This window comes from Brachionichthys hirsutus, chromosome 10, assembly GCF_040956055.1.
Source record: "Brachionichthys hirsutus isolate HB-005 chromosome 10, CSIRO-AGI_Bhir_v1, whole genome shotgun sequence".
Classification (NCBI taxonomy): Eukaryota; Metazoa; Chordata; class Actinopteri; order Lophiiformes; family Brachionichthyidae; genus Brachionichthys; species Brachionichthys hirsutus.
The window spans coordinates 327,977-355,081 of NC_090906.1; the positions used below are offsets into that span (position 1 = coordinate 327,977).

The 27,105-nt window shown below is 43.1% G+C and overlaps 1 protein-coding gene across 1 annotated transcript; it reads left to right on the forward strand.

The window, feature by feature from the left end:
* The first annotated feature begins 7,580 nt into the window (after positions 1-7,580).
* On the forward strand, positions 7,581-24,037 carry LOC137900486 (organic cation/carnitine transporter 2-like). The gene is made up of 11 exons (XM_068744579.1): positions 7,581-7,787; positions 9,038-9,220; positions 10,976-11,079; positions 13,077-13,231; positions 13,959-14,130; positions 15,376-15,508; positions 18,173-18,273; positions 18,924-19,138; positions 20,205-20,387; positions 20,485-20,620; positions 23,940-24,037. Exons 1-11 carry the CDS (start codon positions 7,581-7,583, stop codon positions 24,007-24,009), a joined length of 1,659 nt encoding a protein of 552 aa, XP_068600680.1. The 3' UTR covers positions 24,010-24,037.
* The last annotated feature ends 3,068 nt before the right edge of the window (positions 24,038-27,105 follow it).

Here is a 27,105-nt window from a genome sequence, read left to right on the forward strand (position 1 = left end):
GTGGGGAACCATCCACAGAGACAGAGCACCAGGTGAATTATGACTTGCACACACTGATCCCAATTTTCAATATTGCCACATATGTAACCTTTATAAAGAGGAGTACATTTAAGAATACCAGCTGTATTTATTACAAGAAGTTGTCTTAATACTTCTAAAATTGTAGTAATGTACAACATTAAATACATATTTGATGATAAATGCAATTTACACAGGGAATATAAACTGCAACATCAATATTTATTGAAGTTGTTTACAGGACATGTTAAAGCTAGGATAGCTACAAAAAAACAATGTAAACTTAATTCTTAACTTTTGTTTGTTTTTGCAAATTGAACTGTACTGCCTAGCAACGCAACGGAACACTCGCTGAGGGCAGGGTACCAGTGATGATGTTATTGTTTTATGTTACCACATTAGTATTTCACAATGATATTATAACGGAACTGCATACATTTTTATGTATATTTCTTTTTGACTTTTCCCCCATGCAGTTTATTTTTGTATTGTTACTCCTGTTCTTTAATATTTTAACTTTCTCGAGGAATAAAGGGAGACGATTTTACGTTTCTACTGATTTTAAGTTTTAAATTCACGGTCCAATCAGCTGCAGCAGAAGACGACGTTCACTCACTTTGTTTCATCCACAGGTTCGTGTTTCAGCTGAAAAGGATTCCTTCAGTCGACGATCCGATCGATCATCAGCGAAGACTGCTAGATATCGTCTGGAGAGCCGGCATGGAGTCACACGGAGTAGGTGTGTATTTACATGTACCGGTGAGTACTTATACATGTACCGGTGTGTAGTTATACATGTACCGGTGTGTATTTATACATATACTGGTGTGTAGTTCTACATGTACCGGTGTGTATTTATACATATACTGGTGTGTAGTTATACATGTACCGGTGTGTATTTATACATATACCGGTGTGTATTTAGACATATACCGGTGTGTATTTATACATATATCGGTGTGTAGTTCTACATGTACCGGTGTGTATTCATAAATATACTGGTGTGCATTTATACATATATCGGTGTGTAGTTCTACATGTACCGGTGTGTATTCATAAATATACCGGTGTGTATTCATACATATATCGGTGTGTAGTTCTACATGTACCGGTGTGTATTTATACATATACTGGTGTGTAGTTCTACATGTACCGGTGTGTATTCATAAATATACTGGTGTGTATTTAGACATATACCGGTGTGTATTTAGACATATACCGGTGTGTATTTATACATATACTGGTGTGTAGTTCTACATGTACCGGTGTGTATTCATAAATATACTGGTGTGCATTTATACATATACAGTATATATAATAATCTTGATGTTCTGCTTAAACCTGTGACCGGCGTGTGGTATTTGTGTGACTTTGATGTGAACCAGACTGGGAGAGCAACTTGTTATAAGGAGGAGAACGGAACGTGAAGTTACGGTTCCCCATATTGCACAAAGTGGGGCAACTGACGTAATCAATAAATCTAGTTAAAGGTCCTTTGTACTAAGTTTTGTGGCTCTTCACCAGCTGCAGAGAAGAAGTTCAGATCTGTTTCAGACTTTACCTCAGATCATTATTCAATAAATGTTTGGCTTTGAGAGCAACTCAAACATTTTCTGGTAATTCACTTGGAGCCGTCAATAAAAGAACTGAAGAGGGGGAGGAGAAAAATGTCGTCCTAGAACTGTGTGTGTTTATTTATTTTAAATCTGATAACGGTGAGAGTCAATAAATTGATTGTTTGAATATATTCTGCTTCTAATTTCATTGCATGTCTACATTTGTTTCATCACAGCAGCGTCCAGTTCCTTCTGCTCTCTGTCCTCCAGACCGTCCACAGCAACGCGTCTGTAAGGAGGAGGAGGAGGAGGAGGAGGAGGTTCCTGCTGACCGGCAGCTCTGTCAGCAGGAGATGCACTCCAGTGTGGTCAAAGAGGAGCCAGAGCCTCCCCGTGTGAAAGAGGAGCAGGAAGAAGTCCCCACCAGTCAGGAGAGAGAGCGGCTTGGACTGGAGCAGGAGACTGAAACCTTCATGTTGACTCCTACTTGTGGAGAAAATGACCACAGTGATGATCAGACTGTTCATGAAACCTGAAGAAGATGCAGCGTTGGAGGAGTCTGCAGACAACATGGCAGGTATTTGCTCTGTCGTAGGAGCAGCTGCTGTTGTCTGACGGCTGCCATGTATCTGCGAGCCGTGATGAGAGAGGTGAAACATGAGAAGAGACACTTCAATCCCACAGCAGAGATACCAGGAGAGGGAGACCATATGTTTGCACAACATGTAGCGAAGCTTTCACGACAAAAAGAGGCTGTAAAGAACATGAGAACCCACGCTGGTGAGAAGCCTTACAGTTGTAACACATGTGGGAAACGGTTTACCTCAAGTGGTGAATTGACAGTCCTAAATGAGAATCCACACTGGTGAGGAGCCTTACAGTCGGTTGGGGACCGCTGATCTAATTGAGGAGCATGAACTTGGAGAATGCAGGATTCCTCTTTTTTTGTTGATTCAATGATTCAGTTATTTCCTATTTTATTTTCTGTTTAAGAGGTAATTTTTTTAGGGGTCTTTTTTTTTTTGTTCAAATATTTTTATTATCTTCTTATGAACACATAAAACATTGACGTACAGCATGTGCAAATACTCATACACATGCAATGTACACATATCCATACACACCTACATAGATAATTAAAATAATAAAAACTGACACCAACAATTAGGGGTCATTTTTTAAGTTTTTCTGAAATGTCAGAAAAACTACAAGTTCCTCTCGCAGCTCGTACCCACAGGCCGGCACTTTGCCGCGATGACGCAGCAAGCGGGTGGAGTTCCATTCCTTAAAGGGACAGATCCACCTTTACAGTCCAGTGTGCCCCTGTTGTTCTCTGGGTGTTGCAGCACACAGAGAACACAGGGCAGGCACAGTCGGCGAACCCATAACCCCTTATTCTTAATGTCTTTGGCCCTGTTTGCAAGTGTGGGCTTGGCTGTTAGAACACCTGTTCTTGGGCTTCCTTCAGGAAGTTCTTCTCTTTGTGAATCATCAGAGGTGGGATCTCTGTACACTTGGGAACGGTGGTTTCCTGATGCAAGAGGGTCAAACACTCGAAGACGGATGCCATCGCAGCTAACCTGAACTCCTTTGAGTGACCCTTCAGTAAGTCTTCTAGAGGGCGCTCCTCCACCTCTATTGGTCCAATTGTCCTTGTTTCACTGTTCTTGGGCTGCCCAATATGAGGGAGACGTTCAGGCACATCGGTGCATTGTATGTCTGTTATTCTGGGAACAGACCTGAGCTCCCACAGTTTTTCTCCGGCGGCGATGGTTTCAGAAGTGCCGTGTTCCTCCTTCAACCCACACTGCTTTTCCTTGCGTTTCAGCAGGTACTGAGGGACTTCCCCACAACCCCTTATCTTAACGTCAGCCGTATTAGCACGTGTCGTCTTTGCGGTTATAACCACCTGTTCTCGGGCTTCCTTCAGAAATGTCTTCTCTCTGCAAATTATTGTTGTGATCTCTGTACGCTTGGGAACAGGTGGTTTTCTGATGGCAAGAGGGTCAAACACGGATGACATTTGGTGGTGAGATAGGGCGTGAACAATCTGATCACAACAAACTAAATAATAAACTAAACACAACGTGGCGAACGGACTGAACAGACTACTGATCCCCAAAGGAGGAGATGCAGACAGAAGCAATCATCAGAGGCGACAAACAGAATCCTTCATTTTCTGCATTTTCCCTAAGTATCGACGGTGAGCGTATTGTGTCACTTCCTGTTTGCTTGTTTCACGGCTTGGTTGTGTCCTCTCTGCCTGTAAAATCATTCACACTATCTGTTCTTTTGCCACATAAATTGACCTTCCATTTAGAGGAAGCAGATGCCAGTCAGCTGTGTGAATTCTTACAAGACAATACCATATTTTCACGACCATAAGGCACACCTAAAATCCTTTAATTTTCTCAAAACTCTACCGTGCGCCTTTTATGTCATACACGGCGCTCAAAAATCAGTCCAAATTTTTTATTACGACTTTGGTAAGCGACAAAGCCGCACCGCCAGATGGATTGTCGGAGCGTGGCGGCTGCTGTAGTCAGGAGCCTCGCGGAGTGATGCGTACCGGTGCTGTCCTTCACCATAGTACTATAGTCAGGAGCCTCGCGGAGTGATACGTACCGGTGCTGTCCTTCACCATAGTACTATGGTCAGGAGCCTCGCGGAGTGATACGTACTGGTGCTGCGCTTCATCATAGTATTATGGCGTGCTGACGAAGCAGATTTCCAACTCGAGGCTGTCAGTCCCGCAGCAGGACACGGGAATAGAGCAGCGGCGAGAGAATCCAGCGTTAATAAATCAATGGAGGAAGCAAGAAGACCTGCAGCTTCTCATCTCCTGTGATCTGCGACTCCGTGCGTGCCGATCTCACCGATACGGTCTAAACCCAAGTGAAGCAAGCTAACTAGCTAACTAGCAAACTAGATTATCATCATCATCATCCCGGGTGGATTAACCAAAGAACTCCAACCATTCAACGTTAAACTGCGAGCTGCGTGGGAGCGCTGGACGACAGAAGGAGAACACACGTTCACCAAGACAGGGAGGCGACGCCGGGCAAGTTTCATCTTGAGAATAAGTTGAATAAAGTTTAACTTATCTGACTGTTTCGTTTTGCTTAATGCGCCTTTAAGCGTTCATTGATGTTGCGCGAAGTTGCGCCTTATAACCAGGTGCGCTCTATGGTCGTGAAGATACGGTAAGTTATTTTAGGTTTTTCATTCACGTTTCAGAGCTCATCATAGCACAGAGACAGCATTAGTTAAAGTCACCAATGACCTTTTAATAGCGTCTGATAATGGACTTGTCTCTGTGCTTATTTTATTAGATCTCAGTGCAGCCTTTGATACAATAGATCATCAGATTCTGTTACAGAGGCTGGAACAATCTGTTGGCGTTAGAGGATCTGCATTGAACTGGTTTAGATCATATTTATCTGATAAATCATTACACAAGATGGCACATCGATATAATTCCTGCTCTCGTCACTCATAAAAGTTGGGAGAGCTTGACTCAAAAACAACTACGTTGATATCTTGGTCTAAGTTTCACTATCAAGGTTGTGTTTGATAAGGCATTATTGTGGCTGTGGCAATTATGTCTGGTTAAGGCAGACTAGCGGTTTGCAAAGGAATTGGGGAGAGGTAAAAAAAAAAAAAAAGCTTGTGCACAGGGAGTCAACCCCAGGAAGGGACAGGAGCGGAAAGGTTCACTCAATAATCACTTGATCAAAGTTCATACAGATTACAAAGTGTCACTCAGCATGTCATTACAAAGGTTGGGAGGGATATGGCTCCGTCTAGATTTAATGGGGACATATTATGAAAAACAAACTTTTCCCATGTTTCAACACTATTCTGGTGATTTTGGGTCCAAACCCAAAACAGCTAAATAAACCATCCAGTCAATCCTTCGTGTAGGTCTGTAATCACCTCCTGAAACGCGTCTGGAAGAAATCCTTCTCGACGTGACGTCAAGCCGGGCGAACGCACACAAAATGTTCGTGCACATGCGTGCGTCACTGTGTCTGTGCTATGTTCACCATCACGGTGACGAGAAAGCTGAGCCGAAAGCCGAAGCTCTCCATCTACCGGTCGATCTCCTTTGCTAACCTCACCTGTGGTCACGAGCTTTGGGTAGTGACCGAAAAAACAAGGTCATCTGTACAAGCTGCTGAAATGAGCTTCCTCCGTAGGGTGGCTGGGCTGTCCCTTAGAGATCGGGTGACACGCTCCGTCATCCGCGAAAAACGTTGAGTCGAGTCGAGAGCAGGCGCCCCCTGGACGCCTCCCTTCATGGATGGAAGATTCAAAGGATTTTTATTCCGTCCTGAGTTTATTCGTGGATCATCGCGGCGTGTGTTCATTGTCAGATCGAGCTGAAACCACACAAGCTGTATTAGTTCAGATCTGTAAGATATTTGTCTTGGTGTGACAAGAAGATGAGGCAGAAGTGTAAAATAAAGCCTTCATGATTCAAAATATGTTTTAGTACCGTATTGGCCCGAATATAACACGACCCCGGATATAATACGACCCCCTCTTTTTCAAGACTCAAGTTTGAGAAAATACTTTTTGAACACCAAATTCAATTTTTATACAGAAAATAATTACAGTACATCTGAAACAAATGATTATAACAATATATTCGAGAGAAAAAGCAAGTCTGGTACAGAAACGTATTTGGGACCCGCATTAACTTGTTGAAAAAGGGTAACATATGGGACCTGTGAGAGAGAGAGAGAGAGAGTTGCTAAATGTTAAGTTCTCTAGCATTTCCTGTCAGGCCTAAGGCAGGTAAGAACCCAAATGCGAGGCGGTTTGAGCGGGAGTCCAGAAACGGCTTTATTATTTGTTACCAGGAGGTCAGTCCAGAGGGGCAGACAGAGCAGGTTAGGGGCAGGCACAGATACGGGTCCAAGGGGCAGGCGAAGGTCAGGCACCGGATGGTCAGGTAGATCAGGCAGACGGGGTTCCGGGGACAGGCAAGGTCGGTACACGGGGAGGCAGGCGTTGGAAGGTTGCTGGAAAGAGGACAATCATGACACTACAATCTGGCGTCGTCCGGTTCTCTGGGCTGGGTTTATGCAGTGGCCCGGGGCTGATTGGTGATCTGCTGCAGCTGGTGACGGGAGCAGGTGACGGGAGCAGGTGACAGGAATCAGCTGATTGCAGCGCGGAGCTGTGGCGGCGGGGAAGTGGATGTGGTGAGCGGCACAGCCGTGACAATTTCCGTCTTGAAGATCACAAGCTTGCTCATCTGGTCAGTGGAGGTGGAGGATAGGGCACCCTTTGTAGATGGTGATGTGCATAGGCGTTGGGGTTTCTCAGTAGCAGGGAAGAGATCCTCAGGTCGTAGGGGAGGTGAGGTCAGAATTAAATGTAGAGTAGTGTTGTTTCCACGCAGTCTATTTTCCTCCACGTTAACCTCCAACCTATGGGTTCTGCTTCCCAGAGTAGAAGTCCTCTTGTTGTATAGACATCCATGGACAGGGGAGGCGTCTTTCAGTTCAGCTAAATGCTGATCTCAACTCCATAAATTGATTATGCCAGCACTGTGCGGGTGCACTTTGCACTGTGAGAGGAAGTGGCATGGGCTGGCCTCACATTCACACTGCGAACCATAGTTAGGAACAAGAAGAACAAGGACCAATAAAATTAACATAAATATCAGTTCAATAGTTTTTTTATATCGGAACCTTGATAAACGAGTATAATTCGAGTATAATTTGCTCCTGCCCTGAGCTCGTAACTCATTTTTCCCATATAAGATAACAGAAAAAAACTTTGCTTTGTTTGGACACATCACTTATTAAAAAGAATATTCATCGATACAGCAGAAATCCCTCAACGACTGAAGCGTGCTTGCGTGCTCGCATCTCAAAGCCAAATATCGCCTGCACAACATGCGTGCACATGTTAATGATTGGGTGTGGCTGTTGTGTGTGAGCTAAAGGCAGGCTGGGCTGTTTGTTCCTCACGTCTTGAACCTGTGAAGACACAATGCAGTCTTATGAGGAAACCATTGCGTTCTTGGGTCAGTGGGGATTTTTGCAGAGGATTGCGTTTTTCTTGCTTTCTCTCAGCCTTGTGCCAAATGGACTATGTGTTTTTTCAATCGTCTTTGTTGGTGCCAAGACAGGCCACCGCTGCCTGATTCCTGAAGTTGAACTCACTGAAGTTTGGCTCAATGCTTCCATCCCAATAAAGGTAGAGGATTAGAATGTAATTTTATAAACGTTTTATCAATCAATTGGCTTAGAAAATTCAAAGAGAGTCCTGCTGCAAGAAATGATGGTGATAGTCCTGCCTGTATTTATTTAGTGACTATGACATTGCCAAAGGAGCATCTAGTGCTGAATGGAAAAACAAACAGGTCTCAGGAGGCATGCAAGCAGTACGTGACACTCAATGCAAACATTACCCTGGCCTGGAGAGAGATAATTGGTGTACAAATGAATTCGATTATTTAAGTGACAGTTAATTTAGTTTACAAATTAGAGTTTCTCAAAACTCAAAGTGATGTCTTTGGATTGGGTTTGATGTTTATGCTCATACGACCAAGAGTTGAAAACCCAAAATATTTTAAATGGCAAGAATAAGCAGCAAATGCACACATTTAACAAGTTGGAACCACCAAATTGTTTTGGAGTGGAAATGACTTAAATGACTTACTGATAGTAAAAAATGAAAGCAACACAGTGGCACAGTGGTTAGCGCTGTTGCCTCACAGCAAGGAGGTTGCAGGTTTCAACGCAACTTGCGGTCATTCATGTTCTCCCCTTGTCTGCGTGGGTTGTCGCCGGGTTCTCTGGCTTCCTTCCACCAACAAAATCATGCAGCGTAGGTGAACTGGTTACGCAAAATTGTCCATAGGTGTGATTGTGTGTGTGAATGATTGTCTGTCAATGTGTGGTCCTGAGACGAACTGGCGGCTTGTCCAGGGTGTGCCCCGCCTCTCGCCTGTTGACTTTTGGGATACGAATAAACCGGTCAAGGAAATGGATGGAGGGATTCTCGAGATAGCGTTTGATTTCTGTAACGAGAAGTTCAGTGTATTTTGGGTTCACGACATTGAGACCATTGTCTATTGCATGTGACTGTTATCAGTGTGCAAGTGCAATTCCTGTTAATATTAAGCCTCTTTCTAGCTGTACATATACGGGACAAACGTCTACTTCCAGAGCACTGCCGAGGTGCCCTTGAGCACCTTCACCCTATTCCCTCTTGGCATGGTACAAGGCCCGTTGTACTAGGGTGGAAACATAATTGTGTTGTTGTTTGTCGTGTCCAGCATTCATTAACAATGGCAGGAATAATGTTTTCTTTCTTCCTGACTACATTCCAGTCATGTGAAGTCACAGGTACCGCAAGTGTCATGGCAGCTCTCACCATGAACAAGTCAGGGTTGGAAAACTGAAATGTTTGCATAAACAACTTCCTAATTTTGTGACTTTCAGGTTGTGGACGGGAAACAGCAGCTGAGCAGTTGCAGCAGGTACAGGCTGGATGTGGTCAGAAATTTCTCAGCTCATGGAGTCATTCCTGGCAGAGACATCAACCTCACAGATGTGGAGCAGGAGGGCTGTGTCGACGGGTGGAGTTATAGCAGAGACACCTACCATTCCACCATTGTCTCTGATGTGAGTGTTTACCTTTTGTCTCTCGTTTGATCTGTGTAATAGCAGTCATATTAACTGAACAGCTTGTAGCGCTTACATAATTAACATCTACTTGGCAATGCAAGTTTATTTATAGGGCACATGTCATGCACAGCGACCCATAGTGTCTCAAAAATACAGGTAAAACATGAAATCACAATATAAAAATTCCAGCTTGGCCCGCGACCCAATAATGGATTAAACGGTTGGGACAATGAACAATATAAAAATAACAATAGAAGTACATAAATAATCATTAAAGCTCCCATAGCATACCCTTTTCCCACAAGTTAATGCAGTTAACTGCAGATTAACAGAAATGACGGACGGCGTCAAACAGCTCTGTCAGTTACTGACAGACTACTGCCTCATGTAGTTACCACTTTACGCCAGCAGGGGGCAGACATCTGGCACTTCAACCTTAGCAACTTTAGTGAGTGTTTTTCCATTCAAAGATTCGTAGTATATAGAGTTTAAAGATTGCTGCCCGTTCGAGGAGATGAGAAAGTAGTGCTTGGAGTAAGATAGCAAAATACGAGAATCAGGCGTCTTCTGGTGGACGTCAGCCAGACCGCCCTCTGCCGTGCACACACTGCTGGGAAGGATGAAGACACAAAATTAACCAGCGTATTCAAGTCAAAAGTATAACACATTTACCCATAACACAAAATGTGTAACGTTCAAGAAAGTACCGTATTGGCCCGAATATAACACGGTGTTTTTTGCATTGAAATTAGGCTGAAAAAGTCGGGTCGTGTTATATTCGGGGTCTAGACATTATACCCATTCTGAACACTAGATGGCGCCAGATATCGTTACAACTAATGGTGAACTGAACTCCCCAGGCCAAAGCAAACGCCTATCATTATTTTATTGCGATGTTTTTCCTTATTCATATGTGGTGAGATGTGTCTGTGTGGATGTGTGTGTGTGTGTGTGTGTGTGTGTGCGCGCATCCAGCTGGGGCGTGTCCCGCCAGAGCGAGCGAGTGTGTGTGAGAGATAAAGAGAGAGAGCGCGCAGAGCAGCAACAGAGAGAACTCTGAGACAGAGATATGCGAGCGATAGGAGGAAACTGAGTTTTGTTTAACAGTGCAAGTAAAATAAAGCAGCTTCAGTGATTCAGCACGTCTGGCCGGCGTCCATCTTGTGTTGCTGCGCTTCAGCCTTCGTCCCCAGCGTGGTCTGGAAGTTAACCCCGGAGGCGCTGGAGAACAATGATCCCCCCAGTTAGACTTCACTTTGATGGTTAATGCAGTTATTGCAATTTTGTTGTTTTATCAGTAGATTGGTTTATTTACATTTTAAAAACCAGAAGCCATTCATTTACAAATGTGATTGCGCTTTAGTTCACATATTTAAATGTTCAGATCTTAAGATGTGAGACAGTTTTTGCATGATTTGAATGTGGCAAAATAACATGCTTTTTCTCTCGAATTTATTGTTATAATCATTTGTTTCAGCTGTACTGTAATTATTTTCTGTATAAAAATTTAAATCGGTGTTCAAAAAGTATTTTCTCAAACTTGAGTCTTGAAAAAGAGGGGGTTGTATTATATCCGGGGTCGTATTATATTCGGGCCAATACGGTACTTATCATCAGATGGAATGCATTTTTAGGGAGAAACTACTGAAGTAAATCACCAAATGTCCAGAGATTTCTCAGTAGAGTAATCCGTGATATTGATTCACCATGGCAACAACGATGTGATTGTTTGTTCTCTCATGATTCTTCCAGTTTGACCTCGTGTGCAGTGACCAGTGGAAGCAGCCGTTCACCTCAACAGTTTTCTTTCTGGGAGTTCTGCTTGGGTCTTTCGTCTCAGGACAGATCTCGGACAGGTGGTGAAACTATCCTGCAGTGATGTACTAGCTGATCATGTGCTTATCTTGCTGATATAGTACTGGATTATAATTTTTTTGCCAGATTTTTTATTCAAACATAATCTTAAGAAGTCTTTACTTGGGGGTGTAACGGTACACTAAAATGTCATTTCGGTTCGGTTCGGTTTCTTGAGGCACTCAGTTCGGATAATTTTCGGTAAACAAAGAAGGCATAAAAAAATTACTTGGAATGCTTTTATTTTTTTAAATGCAAAACAATAGAATTTGTATAAATAAATAAAAGTGAACCATTTGGTATGGCATGCCATTCAGGAACTTATTATATATATATATCAAAAGTGAGGTCTGAGAATATGGACCGAACTCTGGAATATATATTTTGATATATATATTCAGAAATTTCCATACATATATTCAGACATTTTCATATATATATTCAGAAATTTGACTAATTGTGATTAGTCAGTCTCAGAGAGGTCTGATATTCACTGTGGACCTGTCAAACTGTCCCCCTGTACTCCCCACGGAAACATTTTCTTGACGGATATATATATGTTTCGGGAGTTAAGGTATGGATTTACGTGCCTGACTCCCTCTGCTGGTGGATCACCGACTTCCTGACGGAGCGGAGGCAGCATGTGCGGCTGGGGTCTACGGTCTCGGACACCCTGACTATCAGCACCGGATCCCCCCAGGGCTGTGTACTTTCCCCCTGGCTCTTCTCCCTGTACACCAACTGCTGCACCTCCGGCCATCAGTCCGTCAAACTGATTAAGTTTGCGGACGACACCACCCTCATCGGGCTCATCTCGGACGGTGATGAGTCGGCCTACAGGAGGGAGGTGGACCGGCTGGTGTCCCGGTGTAGCAGCAACAACCTGGAGCTGAACAGCCAGAAAACAGTGGAGATGATCGTGGACTTCAGGAAAGTCACAGCCCCACCGCCCCCCCTCGCCCTCACAGACTCCCCTACCCCCATCTCCATCGTGGACTCTTTCCGCTTCCTGGGCACCACCATCACCCGGGACCTCAAGTGGGAGCCGACCATCAGCTCCCTCACCAAGAAGGCTCAGCAGAGGATGTACTTCCTGCGGCAGCTGAGGAAACTCAAGCTGCCGACCCAGATGTTGGTGCAGTTCAACACCTCCATCGTGGAGTCCGTCCTCACCTCCTCCATCACCGTGTGCTACGCTGGCGCCACCACCAGGGACAGACACAGACTGCAGCGCATTGTACGTGCTGCGGAGAAGGTGATCGGCTGCAAGCTGCCATCGCTCCAGGACCTGCAGGTCTCCAGGACTCGGAGGCGTGCAGGTCGGATCACAGCCGACCTTTCACCCTGGACACGGACTCTTTGACCCTCTCCCCTCAGGCAGGAGGCTACGGTCCATCCGGACCAGAACCTCCTGCCACAAGGACAGCTTCTTTCCCTCAGCCGTAAGACTCATGAACACTTAATAATTCTGTCCCGGACTCCTGAATACAACTTGCACTGTTCCATTTGCACTGCGTGATGACGCTAGTTTACTGCTGCTAGTACACATCTGTGTAACCACTCCGGCTGCTGTTGATGTGTCTGTACTTGTATGGTCTTTGTACTTTGTCATTAATGTTAGATGTAGCACGACTTCACCGACAAACGTTTCTAGTCTGTGAACCCTCACTGACAACGGCAATAAACCACTTCTGATTCTGATTCTGATTCTGATTTGGACGTTTTGGTATTGAATGAGTTAATATTCTCTGCGTGCCAACATAAATGCCCTTGCATGCCAGCCATGACGTGTGTGGCCCCTGGGCTAGTGACTCAAGTGGTTGTCGTGTCGTCCAGAAAGGCTGTGATCAGCGGTAGGTGCGGCCCTCCCTGCAGCCGTTTCCCACACACCTCCGACCTATTCTGCCTTCCTGAATGCAATTATATTCAGTGCATGTTCTCTGAGAATCTTTTTTTGTTAGTTTATTTTATTTAATTTTGCTGTGTGACTTCTCTCTAGGTTGGGAAGAAAGCCTGTTCTCATTGCAACCATGGTCACTCAGGAAGTTTTCAACATTGTACAAACATTTTCTCCGACTTGGACGGTGTTCTGTATTCTCTACTTCATCACTGGTTTTTCGCACACCTCCAACTATATAGCTGCTTTTGTTCTGGGTAAGTACAAACGTTTTATATTCGTTGCGTAAGAAATAGAGTGAGAGTGATCAATTTTGAATATTATGGTGAAAACTCCAATGATGCAACAAGCTCCTCCTTCTCCATCCTCCGCTCTATCTATATATTCACAATACAGAAATGCATAGCAGTAACTTCTTTACTTCCCCGTAGTTGTTTGCTCTCTCTCCTTTTGTTCTCCTTCCATCCGTCTCAGTCTGCAGGTCCTTCTTACCGTGGAGCTTTAAAACCTGGATCTGTACCTGTCAGTCCGTGCTGCACACCAATGGTGCTGCACTGTCCAATGGTCCATCATCACGGCTAGCATTAGCATCTGTAGTTTTAGTACTTCCTGTATAGGAGCTCTCAAATCAATAGCTTTGTCAACAGCTCACTGCCCGCTGCTCACCGTCTCTCGCTCACTCTCTCTCGCTCTCTCGCTCTCTCACTCCACATGTTTTTGTCTCTTGTCTTTGCTGCCCACTCTGAGTCTTGGGTTCTGCTCAAGTGTTCTGCCTGTTAAAGGGAAGTTATTCCTTGCCGGTTCGGTTGTATAGAAACAGGTCTTTTCCCACTCCACCTGGAAAATGCCTTGAGATAGCCTTTTGTTACAGCGCTATAAAGATTAATTGAATTAAATAATCTTTTGTGTCCCATATTTATCTTGTTGCATCAGTATGTATCATTTATATATTCACTTACTATGCATTCCTTTTTCTCTGTGTAGGTTCTGAGCTCTTAACTGGTCATGTCCGGGTCCTCTTCTCATCTGTGGGTTTAAATTGTGGATTTGCTCTGGGCTACATGTTGCTGCCTCTCTTTGCTTATTTTATAAGAGAATGGAAACACCTGCTGTTCGTCACATCTCTTCCTGGTTTGGTATTCATTCCCATCTGGTGGTAGGTGGAAATAACTAGAATTACTATAACTACTGTATTTTCCGGACTATATGTCGCATTGGGCGATTAATGCATCATGAAGAAGAAAAAAACATAAATAAGTTTTGCACCAGCGAAAACAAAATATTAACAATAAGAAGATACAAAAAACTAGTACGTCCAGATATGTAAACCAAAAATCACAACCAAAAAATAGTCAGCTGAAGACAGGCTGGAGAAAACACAATACACAAGGAAATACACTCCAAGAGAAAATCCAGAACAATAGTCGGCTCTGTTCCAGACACTGTAATAGAGGGCTGGCACGAAGGACAAAGACGATGGTCGGGTGACTCCAGAACTGGTGAGCTGTGATTTCAAGCAGACAGGTGATGTGATGATGGGTGACAGGTCTGACTGCTCTGTACAGCTGATCCGTCCGCAGCAAGAGAGAAGAAAAACGACAAATAATAGGATCACAAATGATCAAAATAACCAAAGCCCAACACTCGAAGCCGTCCCCACCTCGGAGCTCAGCCAATCGCACGGACGTGGTTACGGCTGCAATTTGAGTGTCTTTAGGGAAAACGCCCTTCAGGCAACACATTCTTCCAGCAAGCGTTGATTGTTTCAGGTCTCATCTCAAGTAGTTTCTATTTATCAATGTAAAAGTTACACAAAAAGACCGGAATTAAATACTATTTATTGATTTTGTCCCTCTGAGGGCAATTTGGTTTACAGCAGTTACACTTTCTAACTGTAGTCTGCTGCTGGTCGCCGCGTGCGCATGCGCCCAGACAATGTGGGTGAAGTGTCTTGCCTAAGGACACAACGACAATGTACACATGTGCCTGAGCCGGGAATCTAACCGCCAACCTCTCGATCATAGGACGACCCTCTCGACCACTGCGCCACCATCGGCCCTTGGTCAATACCGCCTTAAGAGCGAGGTAAACAAAGTGATCACGTAATTCTGATCGCGCAAGATTTCTCTCAAAATTCAGATCAGGAAGGAATGATGAAAACAAAATTGTGGACACTTGAGTTGGAACCGCGGATAGCTGGGGGTTTACTGTACATAAGTATACCTGAGTATAAGTCTTAAACGCACCTGAGTATAAGTCGCAGGACCAGCCAAAACTATTTAAAAAAAGTCTAACTTATTGCCCGGAAAATACGGTAGAAATTAGCTTACCTTATGTTCATCTATATTGTTGCTTTTATTTTAAACTTATCTGATTATTTCTGTATTGAATACTGAGGCAGGTTAATTCCAGAGTCCCCTCGATGGCTTCTCTCCGTGGGAAGAGTGGAAGAGGCAGAAGCTACAGTGAGAAAGATTGCCAAATTGAACAAAGTTGAGGCTCCTTCCGTCATCTTTAATGATTACATTGGACAAGTAAGTCTTCGACTTCGATCATGCAGCAGCAGACAGGAGCCAACGTGTGTTATCCAGGAACAGGCCTAGTGTCGCTGTGAAGTCTCATGGAAATCCATCCAGTTGAGATAACATTTTTGATTAATCCATTTTGAAATGCTTATTATTACACAAGCAGAACCGAGTTTGGATTTTGCATCTAGGCTCAGACCTCATCATTCTCTCACAGATATGCTGATTGATATATTAGCGAGTCGCAAATGGACTCCACTTATATAGCGATTTTCAGCTTCAATTAACTAGACAAACTCATTAATGCAAACGTCATACGTAGGTGAAATTAACTCCATGCAATTCTCCACCTGTTCATCGGTAAGTGGTCACAATTAAAACCAATGCAATAACCCAAACCCAATTGAGGGCTTACTATCACGTGTTGAGTTTCTTCTCCCAGATTGACAAGGAGAGGAGTGGGAGTGGCCTCAATGGTTTACCATTTTTCCACAAGTTAACACAGTCCTCCTAATCTCATTGTGTAGCCACTATGCAAGGACAATAAAGGCTTTCTATTCTATTCTATTCTATTCTATTCAGTACCCAAACACTCCTATAGCGGGCCTGCGCGTAGCTGCACATTACCATGGTAACCCGTGAGGTGACTCTTTTAGCACACACTAAAATATTTGGCTAAATTTTCACCAGGACATTACCACCAAAAATAAACTTTATCCAGTCTGTTCTTCTCAGTGCAGCCTCTCTCTCCAGTGCCGTGATGGGGCGAGTCGAGGGTAAGGCGTGTGTGTTTGCCTCCCTTGTGACGTCACAAACAACAAGATTTCAATGCTTGATTACAGAACTATGCAAACGACGCAGGATTAACTGGATGCTTTATTTTGCTGTTATTGGTTGGTAACGACCAAAAACCACCAAAATAGTTTAGAAACGTGGGAAAAGTGAGTTTTTCATCGTGTGTCCTCGTTGATGTCACATTTTGTAATGGCTAACATGACCTGAAACGGGGACACACTTTCAATAATTGTATCTGCGCTTTAGCCGTGCTATTTCTCACTAAGTTCATCCTCATGTCCCTGGTTAGGTCTCCCCCACCTCCCACCGCCATCGTCTCAATTCAGTCAGGCGACTCATGAGGAATTATGCTGAGGCACTTTTAGGATCTTTATCTAAATGATCTTTCATAATAATAAAACAGTAAATGCACTTATAAAATGCTTTCAATTAGAGTCTTGCACATGATCTTAAAAGCAGTATACAAACAATAAAACAATGAACAGACAGATCAAGACGTGCAAACAGCAGTCAACAACGGGGGCTTTGGCAGGGCGACGATAAATGACGAACGGTGACACCAACTAATCCTGCCCTTTTGGCACCGTAGGTAGAAAAGCCAGACGGCTGGGCTGTGGAGCATCTAGTGTTAAATACATCAATTACACACACACACACACACACACACACACACAGATACAGATACAGTAGTAGCCCGTGACATACCAAGAGGAATTTGTCTCTATCTACTGTAAAAAGCTCAAATATGACTTCAATCAGATTAAAAAAAATAATGAAATCAGAAAATGTTGTTAAAATATCACTGTAAGATGATTTCAGTAGCGACACAGCATAATATACTTACGATAATTTAACATAGGCCGACTTGCGACCAAATCGGGTTACGACCGGTCCGTCATAACCGAGCGCGGCTGTAAATCGACGAGTGTCTGTGTTATCATTCACCCACTGGGGTCAGAACAAGAGTTCCATTCTGCATCGTTCAAAAAAACAAAACAACTCATCTTTGGCGAGTCTGAAGGAAGAACATTGCAATAGTTGAATACTTAATGAGAAAAAAGCACGAACAAAGGTCTTAGCTGAGCTGCTGATTTTTCTTATCTCTTAAACTCTTATCTCTCTTAATTGCATCTCTTCTCTGCAGTTACAAAGGTCTTGAATTCGAAGGTTATCATGCAATATATAATTCATCTATATAATCTGACCACAAGGTGGCAGGTAAAGTGAAAATAGGAAAGGACATCACATGGTTCAGAGACTGCGTCATTTTAACGAGACCATGAGACGAGTATGGCTTCAACCAAAGGAGCGGCTGATCTTCCATCCTGTCCCATAATAGAAAGTGATCCACGATCACTTTCTATTATGGGAAATCACCATCTTTGTGAAAGCCACTTCAGTGGACATATTGAGGAGGTCAGTTGATGGAAAGTTACTTGTTTCACCCGCCTATTATTGTGTGTGTGTGTGTGTGTGTGTGTGTGTGACACTCACATGGGACAATAAGGGTTGTGTGGGTGATAGGATAATTAACATATTTCCATCTAGCTCCAAATTGTTATTGGAAGGAACAGCCCCATTTGGTGGTCAGCGATGTTATGATGTCACTAGTCAAAGTTCCCGACTCAGGAGGTCGGGGAAGAAGTGAGAGAAAAAGGAGAGCAAGATGGCAGCAGGGCCAAGAGGTCCGTGTCGTCACTCGGAGAAAAGCAACTGGTGTCTGCGTGATTTCATTACCGGTGCCGTGTCTTGTGTTGTCGTCCCTCCTTTGTCGTGGACGGCAGGCTTTTTCAACGTCAATGACGATGAACCAGACGACCGGCTGCTCCAATGATTGCTACGATCAATAATGTATCATTGATTTTTGTTATGATGCAGGACAATAAGACGAAGATATTACCTGAGGAACGCTATAACGTCTTCCACCTGGTGAAAACAAGAAACATAAGAGACACGACAATCATTGTTTGTGTGGTATGGTGAGTATCATATTTAGCACCGACATGCTAAACTATCTTTTGCCCATTATAGGCTGTCCATCCATCCAATTATTTCTAACAATATCAAGCAAATGACATGAATAATTTCAATTGGATTAAAACAATTTCCACTTGGCGTTACGGATAATCGAGTACATTTTCTAACCCTCCTCCAGTTCTTTGTTCTCCTTTGTGGGTGCGTAGTCAATGAGGAGAATGTGGATTAAGATTTAGAGGTTAATGTCATCATCAGATCATACATGTTGCTCCATGCTTGAATGATTCGTCATCATTTCAAGTAAATAACACCCACACACATCCACACGCTTTTTTTTTAACGCTGTTGCCATGGCGATGGCCAACATGTCCCAAGGCAGACTTGATTAAACTGTAAGATAGTAATTTAGCTCAAATATAAACACTTATGAAGAACTCAGGACTAAAGCCAGGTGCGTCGGCCCGCGAGGGCCGTTTGATTCCGCTTGCGGCTTTAATTACTCTTGTTTTTCTTGGGCTTATACTGTTTTTATTTTTTGTGGAAGTGAAGTATGCGTAGAGTTCTTTAGTCCAATGGTATTTGTTTTGTTGGTGTATTTCAATGCTATTGCTACGCAGGGTTTCATTAATACTTTCCTGTCTTCTATTTCTAGGTTCAGTATCAGGATTGGTTATTATGGTTTATCCTTGAACACCTCCCAGCTTCATGCTGACCCCTACATCAGCTGCTTCCTTTCTGCAGCAGTGGAAATGCCAGCATATATTTGCATGTGGCTGGCGGTGAAATACGTCACACGACGAATGACTGTCATCTGCATCTTGCTCACTGGATCCCTGTCCCTGTTTTTTATTCAACTGGTGCCTCAAAGTATGAAACTATCTGCTCACCAAACAAATATATATATTTCAGATCTGAAAAGACAAAGATAATACTGTACAGGACGTTATGTCATGCCAAACAATTCATTATTTTTTCTTGGCAAACGACTCATTGTCATTATCTAATATAACACTCACTGATAATTTGGTGCCTTGCCCCAAGGAACACAACTAGATGTTGAAACAAATTTAGTTGGTCTTCAAATGATATCTATGTGGTCATGTGATGTCCAGAGCATTAAAAATATACGATTTCTCATAAGCCAATTTGGCAAAATAAGGAGGTAAATTGTCTGAGTAGGTTCTCAGTAATCCAGGTCAAGGTAAATCACAAAGAGCAAAAATGAACAATCAACCGGATTTGGTTAAGTTTGGTTGAAGAGTTGAAGAGTCAGTTTCACCGGTGAACATGTTATGGACTACGCCCTACCTTTCTTGGACTTTGCAGTACAACTTGAAAGGAATGGGAACCTTAGAATCAAGGTGTACAGAAAACCCACCCACACCGACAAGAATCTTTTTTATGATTCCCACCACTCACTGCAGCACAATTTAGCCCCACCAGAGAGGAAGGTAAGGCCAAAGAGCAGAAACCCGTCCGGAATGCTCTTACACGGCTATCCAAACTGGGCATTTGTCAAAACCAACTAATGCAACAACAAAAACAACGAACAAGAGAGGGAAGACCCTACCAGGTCCATAAAGCACCCGACAACATACCTCCTGGGGTCTTTGGGCAATGCCCCCCTCCCCAACCACAATCAGTTGGAAGTTCAAGGGGGAGATCTTGAAAATCACAAAAGAAATATACAAATAGTATTGAGTAAAAAAAAAAAAAAAACTTGTGACTTAAACTTTAGATGGGCATGAAGGGAGGGGTGCAACACTAATGTTTTTTAAATGTATATTTTCAAAATGTTGAAATCTGCAGTTGACAGTATGTGAGGGATGAAATATTAGCTAGCAACTGTATTTTATGCCACCCGACATGAAAGCATTTCCTATAATAATGTTACTTTTACCTATATGATGTTTTCCCCACTCTTTCCTTCTAGGCGTATCCTATATGGTTGTTGCATTGGAGATGCTGGGTAAATTTGCTATTACAGCTGGTACAGCCCTGATGTATATTTATACAGCAGAGCTTTACCCAACTTCGATCAGGAGCACCGGGACAGGAACGTGCAGTACAGTGGCCAGAGTGGGAAGCTGCATTGCTCCTTTTGTGTTAAGCCTGAGTAAGTCAATTGGTTTTAAAAAACTACATGCAATACCTACATTAATCTTCCTGTAGCATTTTGACAAATAGCCTAATAATCCAATTTCTTTGAACAGGTATATATTATACGTACCTGCCCCACGTTACATTTGGAACCATGGGTATTGTGTCTGCCTTTGCTGCTTTCTTCCTGCCGGAGACCTTTGGACACCCCCTCCCTCAAACTATTAAAGAGATGCGCAAGAGAGAAAGGTGGGTTTCTTCATCCATACTCATAAAACACTATCATTGTCAATATGATACCAGAATATACATTTTTTCTTATGGAGATTTAATTAATATTTAGTGTTTAGTCATTAGCACAGGGGTCGGGAACCTTTTTGCCTAAGAGAGCCATGAAAGCAAAATATTTGGAAATTTACTTCAGTGAGAGCCATATAATATATTTTAAACGTGAATTAAACTAAATGTCAGTATAAGCGGTAAGCAGGTAATAAACTAGTATAATAAGCCTCTGAACGTTACGGACTAACGTGAGCGGAGCCCAGAAAGCAGAACAGAGACGGTGCGATGGTTGAATTGATCATTTACACCTGGAGCTGCACACAGGACGGGGGGGGGGCTGGAACCCAACAATAATACACAGCCGAGAGAAAACCAAAAAGCAAGTGATGCCCTCTTGAAGCAAACGCAGGGCCCCGTCTTTTTCACACGTTTATTCCAAAAGAAGGTCCCAGGTAAGAATACATTAAAATAGTAGTAATCTGGAATTAAGGTGGAGCCAAACAAAGTCCACTCTGCCACCGTGCACACAGCTGGCCACGCCCACCCCTAATGGCGGGATGACGGCCTACTTTTAAAGTGGCAGCCCAGGCTCAGGGCGGAGCCGTGACAGCGCTTCCGCTCTGTGATTTTTCACAATAAAATGCAACACAAGCTCTACTAACCGACGGCGACCGGCTGGTGCCGCAAAGAAAACGGAACATAAGATCCAGACAAAGTGAACAAGTTACTCACAACAAAAAACACGACACACGACCTGGGAACACGAACAGCTGCCGTCAGCACGGGCGGGGCGAGGATCAGAGACGGGGCGTGGCACAGGGACGTTCTGCACCCCGGGACCAAAAACACACAACAGTCCGACCCGGGGGGGGGGCAGAGAGGATGCTCTCTCCACGAAGGCCAACAGTCCAACCCGATGGGGGGCAGCGGGGGGGGGGGGGGGGGCAGAGAGGATGCTCTCTCCACGAAGGTGAATTCTTTGGTCCTGAAATGTACGATACTCGTCATCGTCATCTTTTTTTTCTTTTTGCCATCTTCTTCGTCGAAGGGTTATCTTTGAACTTATGACCGAGCAGACTGATTAGAAAGGGGGCGTTTACCCGTTTTACCCAGCAACAGCCGACGCAGGCCAGTATCATCCAATTAAAATAATGGACGATTGCTCCAGCAGCCCTGACAGGACACGAGCAGCGAAGGATCGCTGGACGGACTAAAACAAGTGAGAACGTTTTGTCTTATCTGTCGTGTTATACGACGCAAGGATTCACGCGAAACATTGTAGAGCGACTGTAATCCGTTTATTTCCGTCCTCGTACTTCACTGTTTTACAAACACAGGATATGGTGTTATTACCCAAAGTGCACTGGGCTCTGCACGGCAGGGGCAGCCTCGTCCCTGAGCCAAACGTGTCTGACTGCATACCGGAATGGGACTGGATGTTACAATCCTTTTTACCTTGATAAATGGGTAGGGATTATAGACATCACAGGGCAGGATAGAAGGGGCTAAGGGTTTCATTGGGGTCATCAGGTGGGCACCCTCCATCATTGGTGTTTCACTGAACAGGCCCACGACACCTCAAGAGGGTTCAGCAGCAACACCTGGCGTCCCGGGTGTGCCCCCCTCTGCCTTACCCCCTTCTATACCCCCTGATGTTGTCTCTGTCATTTTGGGGCCCAGCTGTTGTCTCTCCTCCTGATCCAGAGCCACTGGCTTGCTCGTTCAGCAGCACTGGACAGGGCTTTGATGGTTTGCCGTTGGGCCTGGCCCCGGATTCCCATGCCCCTGAGGAGACTAGTAGCAGTCCTGCCCACAAAGCCTCTGCAGCCCACTCCTACAGGGAGGACTGTGGTCTTCCAGCCCCGTTTCAGCTCAGCATACCGAAGCTTCTTGCGCTCAAAGGCCTCGCCTATATTATCCTCCCATGGCACTGTGAGCTCTATGATGTAAACCACGGTGAGGTAGACCACCGACAAGATCTGGCCTGAGGTTGGTCGTTGATCTCCACTGGAAAGCAGAACCACATCTCAACTTCCGTTCCGGCACATCCGGTTAACCTTTCACAATAAAACAACAGTAACTCAAACAGGTTACACCACATTATCGGTATTCCTTTTGAACATATTGGTGATTACTCACTGCTAGATTTCCTTCTATATTGACCGTGGAAAATGCTAATGTTTTGTATAAGATCTTTTCAGTGAGTTTGTACTGCTGAGTTTTGTTAATAAAGTTTTAAAAAAAACTTTTTTTTTTATCGGTGCGCGAGCCATAGGTTCCCGACTCCTGCATTAGCATAACAAATTTAAGATTTTCCATGATTGTAATATAATCTCATGAGATAATGCAACTATGGCATGCCGTTCAGGAACTTATTATATATATATATGAAAAGTGAGGTCTGAGAACATGGACTGAACTCTGGAATGTGTATATATATATAAGCGCCGTATAAAGCCAAGGGGTGCAAACTCATAAACCGTTGTAGCGCTTTTCTCTAGTGCGGTGACTAATTGTGCAACGTGTCCGTTTCTCGGCGTTTGGCGTGCCGACAGCTGTTCGTCACGCCCCCTCGCTGGCCAAACTGCTCTGGCTTTATACGGCGCTATGCATGTTCCGGGGCAGGCAGCTTCGACCCCATCACGTGACTTGTCGCGCGTCAGACGGACACTCACAGCATGTATTACAGTACAAATACAGTCAAACAGTAGCATGTATTACAGTACAAATACAGTCAAACATCCTGTCTAAGAGGAGCCTTTCAAGAAAGCCCTTTTGGGTTTGTTTCAGGGCGTTCATTATCTCCTCATTGAGGATTGCCGGCACTAGATTTCGATCTGGCTGGAATCGAACCCGGACCGCGGGGGTGAGAGCGCGGAACCCTAACCACTACACCGCGGTTTCCATATATATATTCCCGTGCACCGAAATGTCTGAATATATATATATGGAAATTTCTGAATATATATATGGAAATTTCTGAATATATATATGAAAATGTCTGAATATATATATGAACATTTCTGAATATATATATGAAAATTTCTGAATATATATATGAAAATGTCTGAATATATATATGGAAATTTCTGAATATATATATCAAAATATATATTCCAGAGTTCGGTCCATATTCTCAGACCTCACTTTTGATATATATATATAATAAGTTCCTGAACGGCATGCCATATGCAACAGTTATGTCGGGCGTTACAGTGAACAAAGTTTTACACTTTTGTTGAACATGAAACAAATTATATAATGTTTGTATGTTTCATCCCAACAGCATAAATTGCCCATTCATCGCTCAAAAAGAGTATTCAACACCTGTGGCAATTTTTGAAACTCGACTCTGAGTATCTACAGACATTCCTTTCATAAATGAGTTACAAATAAAAGCAATCCGATGAAATATTCTTCGTGCCTGTTGAATTTTTAATTGCCATGATGTTTGTGTTTTTTTATTACTAAATAATGGAAGCCTAACTCATATATTTGAACATAGATTCACCACATTGATGTAAATCTGTAATGTATGTTGGATTCTGCAACTTCTCATATTCATGTGTTCAAAGATATATTAGAGGAAAATGTTATTTTATGACAATGAACAGTGCCGTGCTGCAACAATGTGGCAAAGTGCTTGTAATGTTTGTGCAAACACTGATTGCAGACTATACTGACGTCAAAACAAAGTTTAAAACACTTTTCACCAAAGAAAAAAATGCTCTACGAGGTATATACATTCACAAAGGCAGTCCGACTCTCTGGTGAAGATCTGGACACACGACTCCGCTGTTAGCCAAACACTGCGAGTTTGCTGATTTTAATTTGGAAATGAAAGGACATTTGTTTCAAAGTTGCACATTGACGAGGCTTCGCAGACAGACACTCAGAGAAGCTGACAGGACACTGGAAGAAATTCTCAGCTATTCGGAGATCGATGGAAGTATTGGAACAACAGGCATGGAGCAAGGAGCAGCTGAATCAATGAAGGTGGTGCAACAAACAGGATGACCAACAAGAACCTTCAACACGACTCCTGTGAACACAAACAAATGTATCAATCAGTGTCGCAACTGTGGAGGGAAATATCCACACAGAGGCAATTGTCCTGCTCGAGGAAAAGACTGCAAATCACTTTACCAGGCAGTGTAGGTCAAAGCTCAAACAGCAAAAGTAAACGGACTTCAGTTATACAGCGCTGTTTCCACCTTTGCGTTGCTCAAAGCGCTTCACAACCGGCATCCGGTTCCCACACAGCATGTAGAACACACCCGAGCAACAAAGGTGCCAGAAGAATATGTCAACTTAATGGCGTAACACACCAAACCCAAAGCAAAGACTCTCTCTGAAATCAAAGAGGAAGCCCTCAAAGACCCTGTCCTGCAGGAGGATAGTGCTCATGTCAGGAACCATACATGGCATCAAATCACAAAAGATTCACAATGCTCCACTTCACTGCAAAAGTACAAGCAAATCAGAAGTGAGCTGTGGCACCATGATTACCATCCCCTCATCCCTAGATGACAAGGGATTGCATTTAGCCCATGAGGGACATCAGGGCATTGTAAAAACTAAAACACTGCTCAGGTCAAGGGAATGGTTTCCAATCATAGACCAAAAAGCAGAGCTTTGTGGTTAAGAACTGTTTAGCATGCCAGGCTAACACTCCGGTGACGCGAATAGAGCGTTTACGAATGTCCGAGTGAGCAGAGTCCCCATGGCACACGGTTAGTGCAGACTTCTACGGCAGCTTTCTGGAGCTATTTGTTGGCAAATTATTCTTTTTGGAAATTAGTAATGCTGCTTGGTCTTTATAAGGACATATAATTTCACAAAACTGAAAAGATGTTTGTTCACTTGATCATTGTTCAGGAGACAATTCTATGTCTATGTATATTTTCCTTGCTCCTGTGTGTTTAAAATATAGACCATTTTAAACCCTTTTTGGAGGTGCTGAAGCTGTATTTTTTAAGATATTGGATGTGTTACAAAGGCACAGCGCATTTGCTACCACTATTTCTCCCGCTTTCCTTTTTCACATATTTTGAATTCACATATGTCATCATTTATCTGGAATAAATCTGTCCGAAGAGCCACTACTACTGTACTTTCGGTTTATCATGTGGGGGGTTGCCACAACAAATCGACCTTCTCCACTTCACCCTGTCCTTTGCATTGTCCTCCCCAACACCAGCCACTCTCATGTGGCTGGAGTAAATCTCAAAATCTTACATTTTGAGATTTATTTTCTTATTTATTTCCAAATATTTTACATTTTTGAATTTTCGTATGATATTACTGTTTTTTTATTTCTTTATGATTATATTTTTTTATTTTCATTTTTTTCCCATTTATATTTATTTTTAATTGTGGCAGTTTTGGTCCTCCATACCATCCTTTCAACACGGTCTACATTTAATTAAGATAGGCTTGAAAAATGTCCATAAATTGATGAAAAAAAACCTGGAGTAAAGTTCGGAGATTTCATATTTAACTAGAAAAGCACTCAGAGAGCGCAGACCTCCACCGAGCAGCTCATTCCCCTCCTAACTGGATTTGCACGGTCCTCTGGATCATCACCAAAAGGTTCTACCCAACAAAACAGAAAAAAGGCAAAATAAATAAACAAAATCACAATGAACACTGGAAAAACTCCATATTGGGAGTCGGGACGTGTGATCATTCACTCGTCCTGAACTGGCTACTAATAGCAGGACATAAGACCAGGTAGACAGGGAGATGAGACAATTGGAACCAGGTGGCACAGGGAAGGGGATCAGTAGCAGATGAAAGCAATCAGAAAATCACACACTGAAAGAAATGACTTAAAGCGGAAGAGAAAAGGCAGATGTAGTGATACAGTGGGGAAGAAGGGCTTTAACAATCGGGTGTTTTCATAGATGATTTATGAATGAGCTTATTTACTATTTTTATTTTCTATTTTTTGTAAATATATATTTGTTTGCTTACTTTACTTTCTATTTTGTAGATGTATGTGGTTACTTTTCTAATTATTTTCTATTTAAAATATATATATATGTTTCCTTACTCTATTTGTTTTCTTTTTTTGTGGATTTGTATTGCAGTATATGTATGTTGGGGATGCGGTTTATTGAGTCGTGGAGTTTAAATAAGCAAATGCTTCATCCATGTTGGGTTCGTATTATTATTTCTGTTTTGACTTTGTTATTGTTGTTTAGACTATTGACATTGTTTTTAGTTTGTTTGTTTTTCTATTTGACTATGTTAATAGCATGTTTGAAATAAACATTCATTCATTCATAAACTAACGAGAGCCGGGGGCCTACGAAGAGAATGAAGACAAACCAGAAATGAAAACAAAAGACTGAAACTGAGACGTGGGGGGGGGGGGGGGAACAAAAAGTCAAAAGAGAGCACAATAAAATATTTCATGTGTAAAGCTCACATAACTTTACTTCATACAG

Excerpts from the sequence above, each read along its gene's own strand:
- LOC137900486 (XM_068744579.1), top strand. The coding sequence starts at position 7,581 with ATGCAGTCTTATGAGGAAACCATTGCGTTCTTGGGTCAGTGGGGATTT. Across the intron at positions 15,509-18,172 it reads TTAATGATTACATTGGACAA|GACAATAAGACGAAGATATT; the intron begins GTAAGTCTTCGA and ends GTTATGATGCAG. Across the intron at positions 18,274-18,923 it reads ATCATTGTTTGTGTGGTATG|GTTCAGTATCAGGATTGGTT; the intron begins GTGAGTATCATA and ends TTCTATTTCTAG.